This window comes from Scatophagus argus, chromosome 14 (assembly GCF_020382885.2).
Source record: "Scatophagus argus isolate fScaArg1 chromosome 14, fScaArg1.pri, whole genome shotgun sequence".
Lineage (NCBI taxonomy): Eukaryota > Metazoa > Chordata > Actinopteri > Scatophagidae > Scatophagus > Scatophagus argus.
In genome coordinates this window covers 20,757,596-20,770,344 of record NC_058506.1, presented here as the reverse complement: position 1 = coordinate 20,770,344, position 12,749 = coordinate 20,757,596, and the positions used below count along the sequence as shown (strand labels likewise).

The window sequence follows — 12,749 nt, the reverse complement described above, 5'->3', positions numbered from 1 at the left end:
CAAGGTAGTTAAAAAAATACAAACGAAACAATTTGACTGACATCAGTAATTGAAAATGTTAAAATGAACGCTTTTTTCGGCTTATGTGTAAGCGGAATGGAAGAGTTATTGCATTCGAATAAAAATAAACGCTTTGCGATGTTAAATGTAAAGAGAAGTCACTCCACGTCGGATCTGTCAATATTTAGATTGATTTTATTGGGGTAATTTCAGAGAGTGGTTTATTTCAGTACTTGGCACGAGGATGTAGGCGTAGATGAAGACTGCTGCGTGGGTTACCCGGATGGAGTAGCAACGCCATCTTTATACTAGCTACCGATGGGGATATTTTTTCTCAGGATGGCGAAGGAATAGCCCGCCCTACTCCGCCGTTGATTGGCTTACCCCGATATTCTCGCCCTACCTCCAACCAATCTCACTGCTCATACCTACATTTAACCAATCCGTCCAACGAAGGCAACGAGGATTAGCCAATGAGATGCAGCGTATGGTCGGGTTTTGACTTCGCCATCCTTCGAAAAAAATTGTCCAACCGGTGGGTCTTCGGTTAAGCGGAGCGACAGCGCTGTTGCTGATCTAACACCAGGAATCGCCGAGCAGCCGATAATCCTCCCTTTGCACCGGGACGCCACGAACAGTCCCAGTACTCGAGCACCATGGCAGATAGAGATAACCTAGTATACCAGGCAAAACTCGCTGAACAAGCGGAGAGATATGACGGTAAGGTTCTAAATATCTAACGTTCAGTAGCCGTTCTCTCACAGGCTCCCTGCGCAGGGGGTTTGGAGACGCAGGTAAAGCACTTCACATGTATTTGTTGGGTGAAACAAAATGGCGGAAATTTCATCAGCAAAATGAATCGGTAAACCTTTTAATTAACTGATTTTGATCCAAAGGGAGAACGAATTTTGCTCGATAAAAAGCGTGCTGCCTCGCGTGTTCTTGTGTTTGGTTCAAATTTAGCTTATGTTAAGCGGCGAGCTAAGCTAGTCCCCTGCCAGAGTTAGCGACAGCTAGCTGGCTAGCCTTTCTTCAGCCCCGACACGCGTCACGCCGGACTCCATTCAAAAATATAACGATGCTGCAGACGTCCACACCCATTCAAACATGACTTGTACCTCCTTTAAATCTGTACTGTCGGGTACATGAAGCAGTCGTTAAGTAGGAAAAATAAAAATGGTGCTATACTTAATGCTAACGTACCGCCCCCACCAAATGTTCTTTATAAACCCGTTCCAGTCTGGCAAACCAGTTAAAACCAATGGAAAACTTAAATTTGAGCAAGTACTTCATATCGTGTGAGGTGTAAGTCGAATTTAAGAGTGACACGGCTTTTTGACAACTTAACGGAGTGAATTTGTGCCGGAGCAGGAGAATTTGGACTAAGTGGCATCGAAGTTGGAGACAGTAGGACGTGAAGAAGCTCGTCTTGCGTTAGTGGTAACTGCGCTGACATTCCGTCTGCTGCTTTAATGATGCCTGCGTCACAGTGCGCCTGCGCATTGGCCTGCGTATTGATTGATGGATGTAGCACCAATGGTTTGCAGGAATAGGCGGGGCAGAGGGTACTGTTACTATGTGGTTGGTGACTGAGCAACAATCTCAGCTGAGGTTTAGCTTGGGACAACTGTGTTTTTTTGTAGGGAATTGACTGGAAGTCGTCTTATTAAAGCAAAGTTTATTTAACTGTTCATTAGTAAATGTACAGCAGAGCTGATTTACCTTTCCAAAAATCAACAAATCTTGAACATTACCACGACACACAGAGGGGTTGTCAGCGTGGTTCAGCCTGCTCTGTTTTCTTTGGCTCCATAACTTGTTAGTTGAATTCTTTTCCTACAGACATACTGCTATTTTGCGGTCTGTAAATAGAAAAGCAGTTTGAGTGACATCAGCACTGCACCATAAAACAATCAAACGTTTTAGTAACAATAAATGCATGCATGTTGAATTAACTGGTGGTGAGAGTTAAATGGGGCATTTCTCTGCACGTGTTGGCTTGGCAAGACTCTGTTTGACTTTGCATGTCAGCTGAAGATTTAAAACCTTTCATTATGAAAATGTAGTTTTCAACGGCAATAACTCAACACGACCCCTTCAGATGAAAGCAAACAAACAACAGTATGTAGAATAAGTACGAATGGGGTCGCAAGAAAGAGACTAAGCTTCACACAACAGACACACTACCGACAGCTGAACACATGTTTTAAAACATCATTCCCCGTAGTTTCAGACTCGGGCAGACGCGAGTCGCACAGCCAGGGCTGCACTTAAGTTAATTGTAAATAACTCTGAAGCTTTTGTCCTAAACTTATATGATTGTTACATCATCTGGGACGGTCCTGTGTTTCTATATTCAGTAACACTGAGGGGACCCCTGTATTGAAGCCCAGTTTGTTTCACTTAGTGCCTGTAGGTCTGGGTTGCTTGTAATGCTGCAGAAATGTCTGAAAAGCTGAGAGGTCATTCGGTCTGAGTGCAGGCTGCACTGGAGGGTTAAGTGATCAAAGCAGCATAGTGTTCCTTCTGGCTTGCAACCATCATGTATCGGGTTTCACCAGAGTGCAGCATTGAGCCCTGCCATTGGCTTCTGCAGATAACACCCTGTCTGGGAAGTTAAAAGCCAAATGATTGACGCATGGTTCTTAGCTTCAGGCTAGCATGTTTTGTATGGGGGCAGTGACCAGCCTGCAGCTTTCTCATTTCCACATTCAGCGTAATAGTATATTATTACATATGTTCTCAGGTTTTTCTCGAAATGACACGAAATATATTTTTGGAGTTAATTTTCTGTCCTCCTCATTGTTCCTTGTTATTTGATTGTAGCGCCCCCATTTTGTGTGTGTGTTTCATGTTTATCCTCAGGGAAATGGCTTATTGTGCTGATTAGTGGCTTCTTCAAAGCAAAGTGTCAAATTGCTTTCATTGCGAGTTCAGTCCTCGGTTCTAAATTCATTTTTCACACCACACCCTTCTAAATCACCTTGAAGATGTGGAATGTAAAATACAGGAAAGATTTGATTTATGTTAACTCTCTGCTTCATTGTTCTGGCTCACTTCCCACAATAGGTGGTGAATCTCTGCATTTAAAGGAGTTTAGACTTGGGCAGTGTACCAAACACTCCATTAATAAAATATCGTGGATGACAGAAACCTTTCAAGCCTCTGCACTCTGGTTTACACTCTTTGTTAATGGATGGAAGATGTGCTTATTTTCAGTTAAGAAAAAACAATGTGACCCCCCCCCCTCCCCCCAAAAGATGTTAATTATAATGGAGGGGACAGTTAAATAATACTAAATATTATCAAATTACAAATTCTGAAAAAGTATTTTCACATTTACCTCTTGTGGTTTTAAGCCATGCAGATAGTGTTAGATTCTTATTGAAACAGTGTGCCTATTACTCCAGATAATCTGCGTAATAAACTGTCAGCAGTTTCAATAGGGACAATTTCTGCAGTACAGATTGGCTTTATTGAAACCAGTTCACCTGATGTGAACGTAAACAACCTTAAAAGCTGAAAGTGAACACTTAAGCATCATAGTTGCTTCTTTTTAAATCTTATTAGGTTCAGACTTCAGACTACTTCAAACTAAACCTTCACAGTGAAGTAAAATCTGACAACATATGACATAACTATATGTTGGGTGATTTTCCTCTTCCTTTATTATAAATTAGTTTTAAAAAAAAAATGTAACCAACACATCAACTGAGTGGAACATTTGACAGCTGAAAGATAAAGTTGTCGATAATCTGATTGAGGTCAGAGGTCCAGTTAGTCACTTATTAATGGCTATTTGAAAAGCTAATTGAACCTGATAGTGATGGTGGCGGGTCTACTGAGCAGCCCCTGGATGTCTGATGGGTGGATTTACTTTAGTCTCAGCAGATACAGTAATGGAGATGCAGCGTCCACCTGTCGTGTGTCTGTGCTTGGGGGACGGTAGGATTCAAAGGTAGTTTAATGGTGTATTAGGTCAGGGGTAAAGAATGGTGTCACCTGTCAGGGAGCTCAGTAAAATATATGACGGAACAGCCTGATACCTCCTACAGGGCCTGATGATGGGCCAGAATGTCATTTAACAGTGCTGGGCTGTCATAGGAATGCTCACCTTTTGACATGTGCATTGATAAATCAACTGTACCAAATTTAAAAATAAATTTAGTGGTCTCTGGCAGCAGTCTTCAGACATCCAATATTTTGCTGAAAAATCTTCCTGAACCTGAAGTGAAATTAAGAGTGAAATGAAAGTTTCTGGAACAAACTTGAGGATACCTTTAGAATAAGAATGGAATGAGATTAATTTATTTCCTTACTATTTAGCAGCATCATCAGACTTTGTTCTTGCACACAACTTGGGTACTGTTTGTGCTGTGAGACTTGAGAAGCCCTCATGTCCTTTGTTTCCCTTTGTCTCTCAGAAATGGTGGAGTCGATGAAGAAGGTGGCCAGTATGGACACTGAGCTCACAGTGGAGGAGAGGAACCTGCTGTCAGTAGCATATAAGAACGTGATCGGGGCCAGAAGAGCTTCCTGGAGGATAATCAGCAGCCTCGAACAGAAAGAAGAAAACAAAGGCGGAGAAGACAAGCTAAAGATGATCCGAGAGTACAGGAAAACGGTCAGACACTGTTACAAACCCGAATATACCGACTGGTTTCTTTCACTGTTTGTGTGTCTCAGGGTTTGATCATGGAAATACAGAGTTGCTAATGCAAGGTTTTGGCAAAGTGTCTCTTATTGAAAATGGTGTAAAAGTGCCAAACTGTGACCTGCATTCCATTTCCATTTTCTGCCCTTTTCGCACTTGCCAGGCATAAGTTTTGGTGAAATGCAATCACACAGCTGTAACCAGCCTGTGCTGATCTCTGAAGCAGAGTCCAACAAAACATTAACAGACTTCTGTTAATGTTGCTTCAGTCACAGACTTTGTTTCGGTTAACTTTGGTGCAAAGCTGCAGCCAAGGTAGCCACCGTTATGCTTATTGCAGACACAGGTTCATAGAGCAAATGAAACAGGCTCTTAAGGTTCACAAAGTCCTGATTCGGACACAGTCTTGAAAATACAAACCCGGTGGCTTGAAATAGAACTGATTTGAAGTTGCTATCTACCTTTGTTATTTCCTGGAGATAAGTGTAGCGGGTGCACTCTCAGGTAATCTAATTTCCATATCCTGTAGGCAAGATGCCAGAGATGCTTTAGTCTTCTTGGCAGGACTTTTTAAGCTCTCTTCCACCGGCTTCTTCACTTTGAGAGGAAATGGTGTGATTTCACAGCCCAACAGCACTTATCTGAGTGAAATAATGAGATAAGCGACATCTAAAAATCAGCCTGAAATCACTTTTGTTGCTGCAGAGAAACCTTCCAGTTGCCGGCGGCACCACTGAATGACGTGCAGGACAGAAATCCTCCAGTAATGAGGCAGGGATTTTATGACTTTGTGTAGGACAATAGATTTCACACACACTAATGTGTGAACGTTGTTCTGCATTTCTTCAGCTGTGGAACCGCTTATCAGCTAACACTACTTCTAAAGCTCACTGGCCACCAACAATACCCAGACAAAGGCAGTATTCAAATAAAGAACGATTTTATTTGCGCGGACGTGTTTCCACGCAGTGACGTTAAAATGTCACATTTAGATGGCTGACACTGACCTTTGAACTGAGTCACACAATGTCCCCTCGGCTTTTCTGTGACAAATGCTTCCATGGGGACTGCCCCAAAATTACTGGTGTGGCAGTAAACAGAATGTAGTGTTCTGTACATGAAGTAAAAGTTGAGGAAAGCTCTTCTTAAATGAGTTACAGACAGTCACAATTTGACTCTCAACAGATGTTTCTTTTCTTTTTCCTACTCATGGCATTTTGATCCAGGACCTGTTAGGTTTTGTGTGACCGTACAGACAATAGTCAGCAGTGTGTGTTGGTGTGTTTTGATCCGCAGGTTGAGAAAGAGCTGAAATCAATCTGCAACGACATTCTGGATGTACTGGACAAGCACCTCATCGTAGCTGCAACCACAGGAGAATCTAAGGTTTTCTACTACAAAATGTGTGTATCCAATGAATGTGTGTGTGTGTGTGTATTTGTGTTATACTGGTTCATTCTAACAGGTTACATATTAAGGCACGTGTATAGTTTAAAGGAGTGATGGATTTGTTTTCTATTTTCTTTTCCCACCAGCATTAACTTTACTAAGGCAAATGAACACCAAACAAAGTCCACTGGCTGGCGTGAACATGATTCTCTAGATTACCGTACTCATTGGGGTATACAAAAGAAAGAGTTTCTCCTTCGTTTAAGATGTTGTGTGCCTGTGTTTCCCCCTGGCAGTTAATTATTATAAGTATGTCTCTGTTTGAGCTACTTCCTGTTAGATTTACAGTGAGTGGATCCTAAGTCAGCCCCTAACAAAGTAATTAAATATTCCTGTTTGCTGAGCAACCAGGCTGTTGAACATTAATTAGAAAGCCTTGTTGCTAGATGGAAATTTTCTGTCCTTGCATCAACTGTGTGACTGTTTAATCATGTACATATACAGAAATATTTCACGAAAGATCAAAATTGTCTTTTTAATAAGTTTTGCTGCTCTAATTTGTGCAGGGGTTTTTATCAGTTAATTCTCAATATTTCATCTCATTTCAAATAACCCAAAGGCACAACTCATTTTAAGGTGTTCCATGAAATTACCAGTGAAGTGTAGGTGTGGTTGCTGAGGATAAAAGGCCTTGCACCCTTCCTTACACTGAAGGTGGCCTGTCAGAGTTGGATGCATGCAAGTTCAAACTTGGAATTCAGCTGTGAATAAGACAGTCATTCAGTCTGCAGTAGTGAAATGCTGGCTAATTGTTCAGACTTTCAGACCTTCCAGACTACTCTGAAAGTTGTCTGGAAACCGCAGTTTTCCCGTTAAGGCTGCATTAGACTCTTGATTGCACTTCTGCTAACCACATTAGGGTTCTTTTATTCACTGGACTCAATACTGTCTCAGCTATAGATGCTGATCTGTCTCTTAAAGTTGTTAGCTTCATATATGGTGCAGCTTTTCAGCTGGCTTATTCATGCTTCAGATGAAAAAGAGTCTTATTCTGTCCAGCCTGCAGCCCCATTTCAAAAATGCCACTGTTCTTTTTTTTAAGTTAAAACACCAGCATGAGCGACAGTAATGCAAAATCAAGATCACAGCAGTGTAAATCATGAAACCTCCCACAATGGATCAGTACTTTAATGAAATATGCTGTGATGAGAGGTTGAGGAAAATAAATATTTTTAGAAAAATATATTCAAATGTGTTTGAATTAAATTGATGTATTTGTGAAAGGGGTGCAAAGACAGAGTGGTTGTAAACCAGGCTTTAGTGACGGTTGGTAAACCAACAGTCTCTTTGTGGACTGTATTAAATGATGCAAATATGAAAAATGTTAGTCAGTAACACTGGTTTGTTAATGCATTCGTCGAAAGTGATTTCAGCACTCTGATCTCTCAGTTGTTGTTGTTATAATTTGTGTTTGTAATGCACATGTGTGAAAGCTGACTATGTTGTTCCCTCTGCTCAGGAAGGGAGATTACCACAGGTACCTGGCAGAGTTTGCCACAGGCAACGACAGGAAGGAGGCAGCAGAGAACAGTTTGGTTGCGTACAAAGCTGCTAACGACATCGCCCAGATCGAACTCCCTCCAACGCACCCCATTCGTCTGGGATTGGCCCTTAACTTTTCAGTTTTTTATTACGAGATCCTCAACTCGCCAGACCGTGCTTGCCGGTATGAGAGATTATTTTATGACTTTTGGTTTAACTGGTATTTCTGACTTTTAAAAACTCATTTCAAAGTGCTCACTTTGTAAAAATCCCCACAAAGAGATGTCATCACATAACTGATAGGTGGGTGTGGTGCATGCAGTGTTGTTTTGTTGGGTTTTTCTTCAGGGTGTCTTGCTGATGTCTGGGGGATCATAATCACCAGGCTCTCTGATTGTATTGTATGATCAGTGAAGCCTCTGTGCGTAATGTACAAGCAGTTGTTCATAGTGCCGCTGTGCTGAACCTTTTTAGGCTCTTTTGTTTGTTTTTAAGGCCCACACAGTCACTGTCATGAACCCTTGCTGACAGATGTTTTAAGCAAAACTCTACGTTACTGCTCCCCACCAAACACCAGACAGAAAAAGTCACCCAGCAGCAGGCAAACACAGCTGAGTATTTACCAGGTGAACAGCCAAGATGTTTTTTTCTCCAACTTTTATGGTGAAAAGAAACTGCAGTCCAGCTGTTGGCTGAAGTTGCTCCAGGGTGTTGACTAAATGATTCTCAAGAAACTGGCAACGTGAAAGCAGCCTCGAAAGGGAACAAATTGTTAATTTCCATCCCGTGCACACAACATGAGTGCCTGTGCAGTGGAGCTGCTGACAGAATTAAAAACAGACCATAGAACGAGTACAGCTTGCACGGATCCTGCTGGTGTGTTTTTGCTACCTAATTCATTTATTCATGTTGTCTGGTTTCCTCTCTGCTGACAGGTTGGCGAAGGAAGCGTTTGACAATGCCATTGCAGAACTGGATACGCTGAGCGAGGAAAGCTATAAGGACTCAACACTTATCATGCAGTTGCTACGTGACAACTTGACACTATGGACCTCAGACGTGCAGGGAGATGGTGAGAGAGCCGTTCCTTTCTTCTCAGGGTTTTAGTCAGAATTGCTTGCATCGGTGCTGTCTCCCATCGTTCCTCCTGGTCATTATTGGTGATAGTGGGTGGTGATTGGTTACTTGCGGATTACCTCGTGTCACCGTTCTTTTGTTAAGCTCAGGACAGCAGTGAAACTGTAAGGAATGATTGTTTGCCAAGAAGATTTCCTAAATGTTCAGTTGATACCATCAAAAGAAGCATCTGGAAAACTGAACTGCCTACCTAACTTCCCTCCCTCTAACCTTTCCTCAGCACAGTGGTTTCTGTCCCTGACATCTCTAATCATCTCTCCCTTGTTCTTCTATAGAGTCTTAAGGACAGGCCTCTTCCTTCACTCTTCCTCCATTGTAGAAGTGTATTTTGTAAGTCATTGCTCCTGTCGGTGGCTTTTTCCACCTCCAAGCTTCTTCTGTCACTTCTGTGTCACCACCCTGACATCCTCACTAACCTCCTCACATTACAAAGTCCGGCCTTGTTGACAGTTTTGGGGTTGAGAGGAGATGATGGCCTCTCCTGCCCCATTTGCCCACAGCTCTTACAGAGCTGCAGGTATTTAAAATGTATATACAAATGATCCTTTTCACCTGTTCTCACCTTTTTCTGCACGAGTGGAGCTTGAGTGCTGTTTTAGTGTTTTCAGGGTGTCCGCAAGTCCGTAAAAGTCAAAATCCTTGCAGGGTTGTGTTAACTTCTCACCAGGACAGCAGCTTATAAAATACTGTCCAACAGAGAACAGTTTGTTTTAGGACTAACTTCTGTCAGTCTTTCCCTTTTTAGTCATTTTGCCACTTGACTTGTTTTAGTCCCCCATGCTGGTGACATGGTCGTGTTCCTGGCGGTAATGATGTCTGGTCCTAAAATGATTCAGCATCATTTGTTAAACATTTACAGCCTCTGTCTGCATAAATAAATTGACCCTCAGAATCAGAATTCCTTTATTCATCTCCGGGGGGAAATTGTTTTAACAACATACCTTCAGTTTTTTGTCTTATTAATCATCTTTATAGTTTCTTTATTTCTTTGTGCCATTATTAGTCAGACCACAGCAGAAACACGACAGGGGATGACATGTGTCTCAGGTTCCCAGCCGGATGGGAGCCCGGGACATTCACAGCCTTAGCCTGTAAGCCCCGAGAGCCCCCACCTCAGCGCGACCCTGAATGATGTTTTCTTAGTCCTGGAGCAGAACCTGAGCCTTCAGGTTTCACTTGAGCAGGCACACGAGTTAACGTTTCCACCATGAGGGATTAGGATTTGTGCGGTGGCTCCAGCCTCGGAGACAGACTGACAGAACTTGCGGACACCCTGCTCCTTCACCATGCACGTTAGCGCCACTGAACACAGCCCACTGGGGCTTTACAGCAGAGTTTAGAAACCTGTGAACGCAGCTTGTTGAAGTGTGATATAACGAGGAAAACTGCAGTAACAGCATGTGAGGCTGCTGCTCCATCTCCTGTGGCTTTCTCACATCCCAGTTAGCGGTGGTGCTAATGAGCACCGTTACGCTTTCTATTTTAATCATGATGGATTCTCAGGCCTTTTGTTATTTGTCCCTCTTAATTCTTCATTACACGGATGGCTGTGCTGTCTCTATGGTAACCTTTCTAAGCAACCAGTCGTACAGGTTCACAAGGCATTTGGCCCCCTCAGTAAGTCTGACCATGGCATGTTTTGAAGGCACTTGGTTTAACTCTTACTCACTGGACTGCATGTTGACAGCCAGTGGTAACCAGTACGCTGCAGTGTACTTCTATGTGTCGGGGACATTTCTGAGCTGATCCCAATCATTCCTAAAGGAAAGGTAGTTGCCCACTTTTCTTTCCGTGATGTGAATTCATCTCAGTGTTAACTAAAGGAGCATAAATCATAAAATGGCAGCTCAGGCTGATCTTTTAACACATCAACATGTAGAAGATGTGTGATCGATCAGACTAAACATGGATGTGCCACAGTTGACCTTTGTTTTCTTTCTTTTCCTGGAGCAGCAGTTTCTAATGTTTCATTTCCATTTCGGTTTTTGGTTTTCCTAAACTCAGCGTGTCGATGAATTGGTACACCTCAGTGAAGCACAGCGCATGTTGTGGACACAAACGATTAGAGCAGGAATGAAAAGTCAGTACACAAAGTTATTCAGCAGAAGTTTTGATCATAAATTAATTGTTTAAATGTTCGGCTCATGAAGATTTTCTGCTTTCCTTTTTTTGTGACAGCAAGTGTAATATCTTTGGATTTTAGACTGTTGGTTAACTCAGCATACAGGATTTAGGGGAAGAAATGGACTATAATGTTTGAGCAACAGTTCAGGACAGGCCTCCATATGTTGTGGTTGTGTCGCAGCTCGGGTGTTGGCCTGACGTGAAGCTGCTGCTGGGGCTCGGCGCTGTCCGCAGTGCTGGACTTTGGACGGATAATATAACTAGTTATATACTGGACATACTGGTTTAATCCACTGAGTAACTAGTGTGCAGTCTTGACACTCTTGTCCCTGTAAAAGAGCACTTGATGTAATGACTGAATGTTTATGGTAGTAAGAAAACATTAAAGGCTAGAGAATTGATCTCATCTGAAATTGGGAACCAGGCTGTCCTTGTGGACCTCGCGGGAGCTCGGCAGGCCTGATGATCCCAACAGCCACATTTAGCTGAAAACGTGTTACTGTTACTGTGCAAAGATAATGGCATCCTCCATGACTGTTTCATGTTTCTGTCCTTATCGCAGTTGAAGATCAGAACAAAGAAGCACTGCAAGATGCGGAGGAAGAGAACCAGTGAGACTGAACAACACGAGACAAGCCCTCCTCTTCCTCTTTCTCTTCTTTCTCCCCTGTTTCTCTCCTCCCAGCACTCGCTCCTGTCCCCAGCCACAGTTTCCAACTGGGTTTATACTGCAGCCCACACTCTTTCTCTACCTTTTCCTCCATTTCTACCCATCTCTCGCCTTTCCTACTCGTATGCACGTCATCCCCCGACCCCCTCAGGGCCCGTCCGGGTCTTCATTTCCACTAACCGGAGGTTTTACCTTTTTTTTTTTGTTTTGTTTTTTGTTGTTTTTTTTTTGATGACTCGTTTTGCAAGCCTGTACCCGTCAGGGTTCAAGTCCTCTCTCACTGTTTCACTGTTTTTATTTTGCTTTACTTTGCTGTATCATCTGTTGCCAAGTATGCTTGCCTGTATTTGTAACACACATGCAAGAGTTTATTTAAAGACAATACTTTGCTGATCAACTTTATCCTGTTTATGTGTGTTTATGAACAATATATTGTCCATGCTTCTGTCAGTGGGTTTTGAAACACTTCAGTTTGCAAATAGAGGAAACATAGCAGTGATGGAAGTTTAAAAGGGATGCGTTAAAGCTTTTAGGGAGAACTAAGTGCCCTCTTTACTTTGTGGTTACCAAAACCTGCTCCTCCAACACATCAATAGGTCCTTTTTGTTTTTTAATGACAAACAGCAGAATGTCCCCCTTCTCCGAGCATCACTCTGACCTCTATTCCTGTCCACCCTCGGACCAAGTATTGTGCTGCGAGGCTGTAGCGCTTTTTGCTAATGGCAGATAGTTAGGTAATGGCTTTTTAGCAGACAAACTGTGCATATGTGTGTGTGCGTGGGAGGGGAATGCTCAACACTCTTGATTGTAATGTAATGCAGTTTTGCATTGGCACAATATTAAAAAAAAAAAAAAAAAAGTTTGGGAAATAGAGGCCTGCTGTATCTTTACTCCCCTGACTCTTTCAGGTTTTCCTCGTCTCAACTCTTTCCTCTCATTTCCTCTCTTCCTTCTGTTAAGTATGTGTAACGTGAATCTGATTTGTACTACTGGATGTTCTCACCGGAGCCACAAGTACCATCTGTATTCTTACTGAAACACAGCATGGAATTAACATTAAACTTCAAATTGAAAAATGTTAAATTAATGTGTGAGCTGTTTTCTTTGCAAGTGGTTTGACTTGACATGTTTTCAGTCTGCCACTAGAGGGCAGTGCAGACTCACCACAGAGGAAGGATTCACACTGCAGTGATTCTGCATTAATCCTGATTTTTATATCACATTTCTAGTATA

At 42.4% G+C, this 12,749-nt stretch overlaps 1 protein-coding gene across 1 annotated transcript; it reads left to right on the top strand.

Annotated features, from left to right (window-relative positions):
* The first annotated feature begins 466 nt into the window (after positions 1-466).
* On the top strand, positions 467-12,599 carry LOC124070200 (14-3-3 protein epsilon). The gene is made up of 6 exons (XM_046409842.1): positions 467-720; positions 4,425-4,624; positions 5,951-6,057; positions 7,563-7,769; positions 8,521-8,657; positions 11,409-12,599. Exons 1-6 carry the CDS (start codon positions 657-659, stop codon positions 11,459-11,461), a joined length of 768 nt encoding a protein of 255 aa, XP_046265798.1. The 5' UTR covers positions 467-656; the 3' UTR covers positions 11,462-12,599.
* The last annotated feature ends 150 nt before the right edge of the window (positions 12,600-12,749 follow it).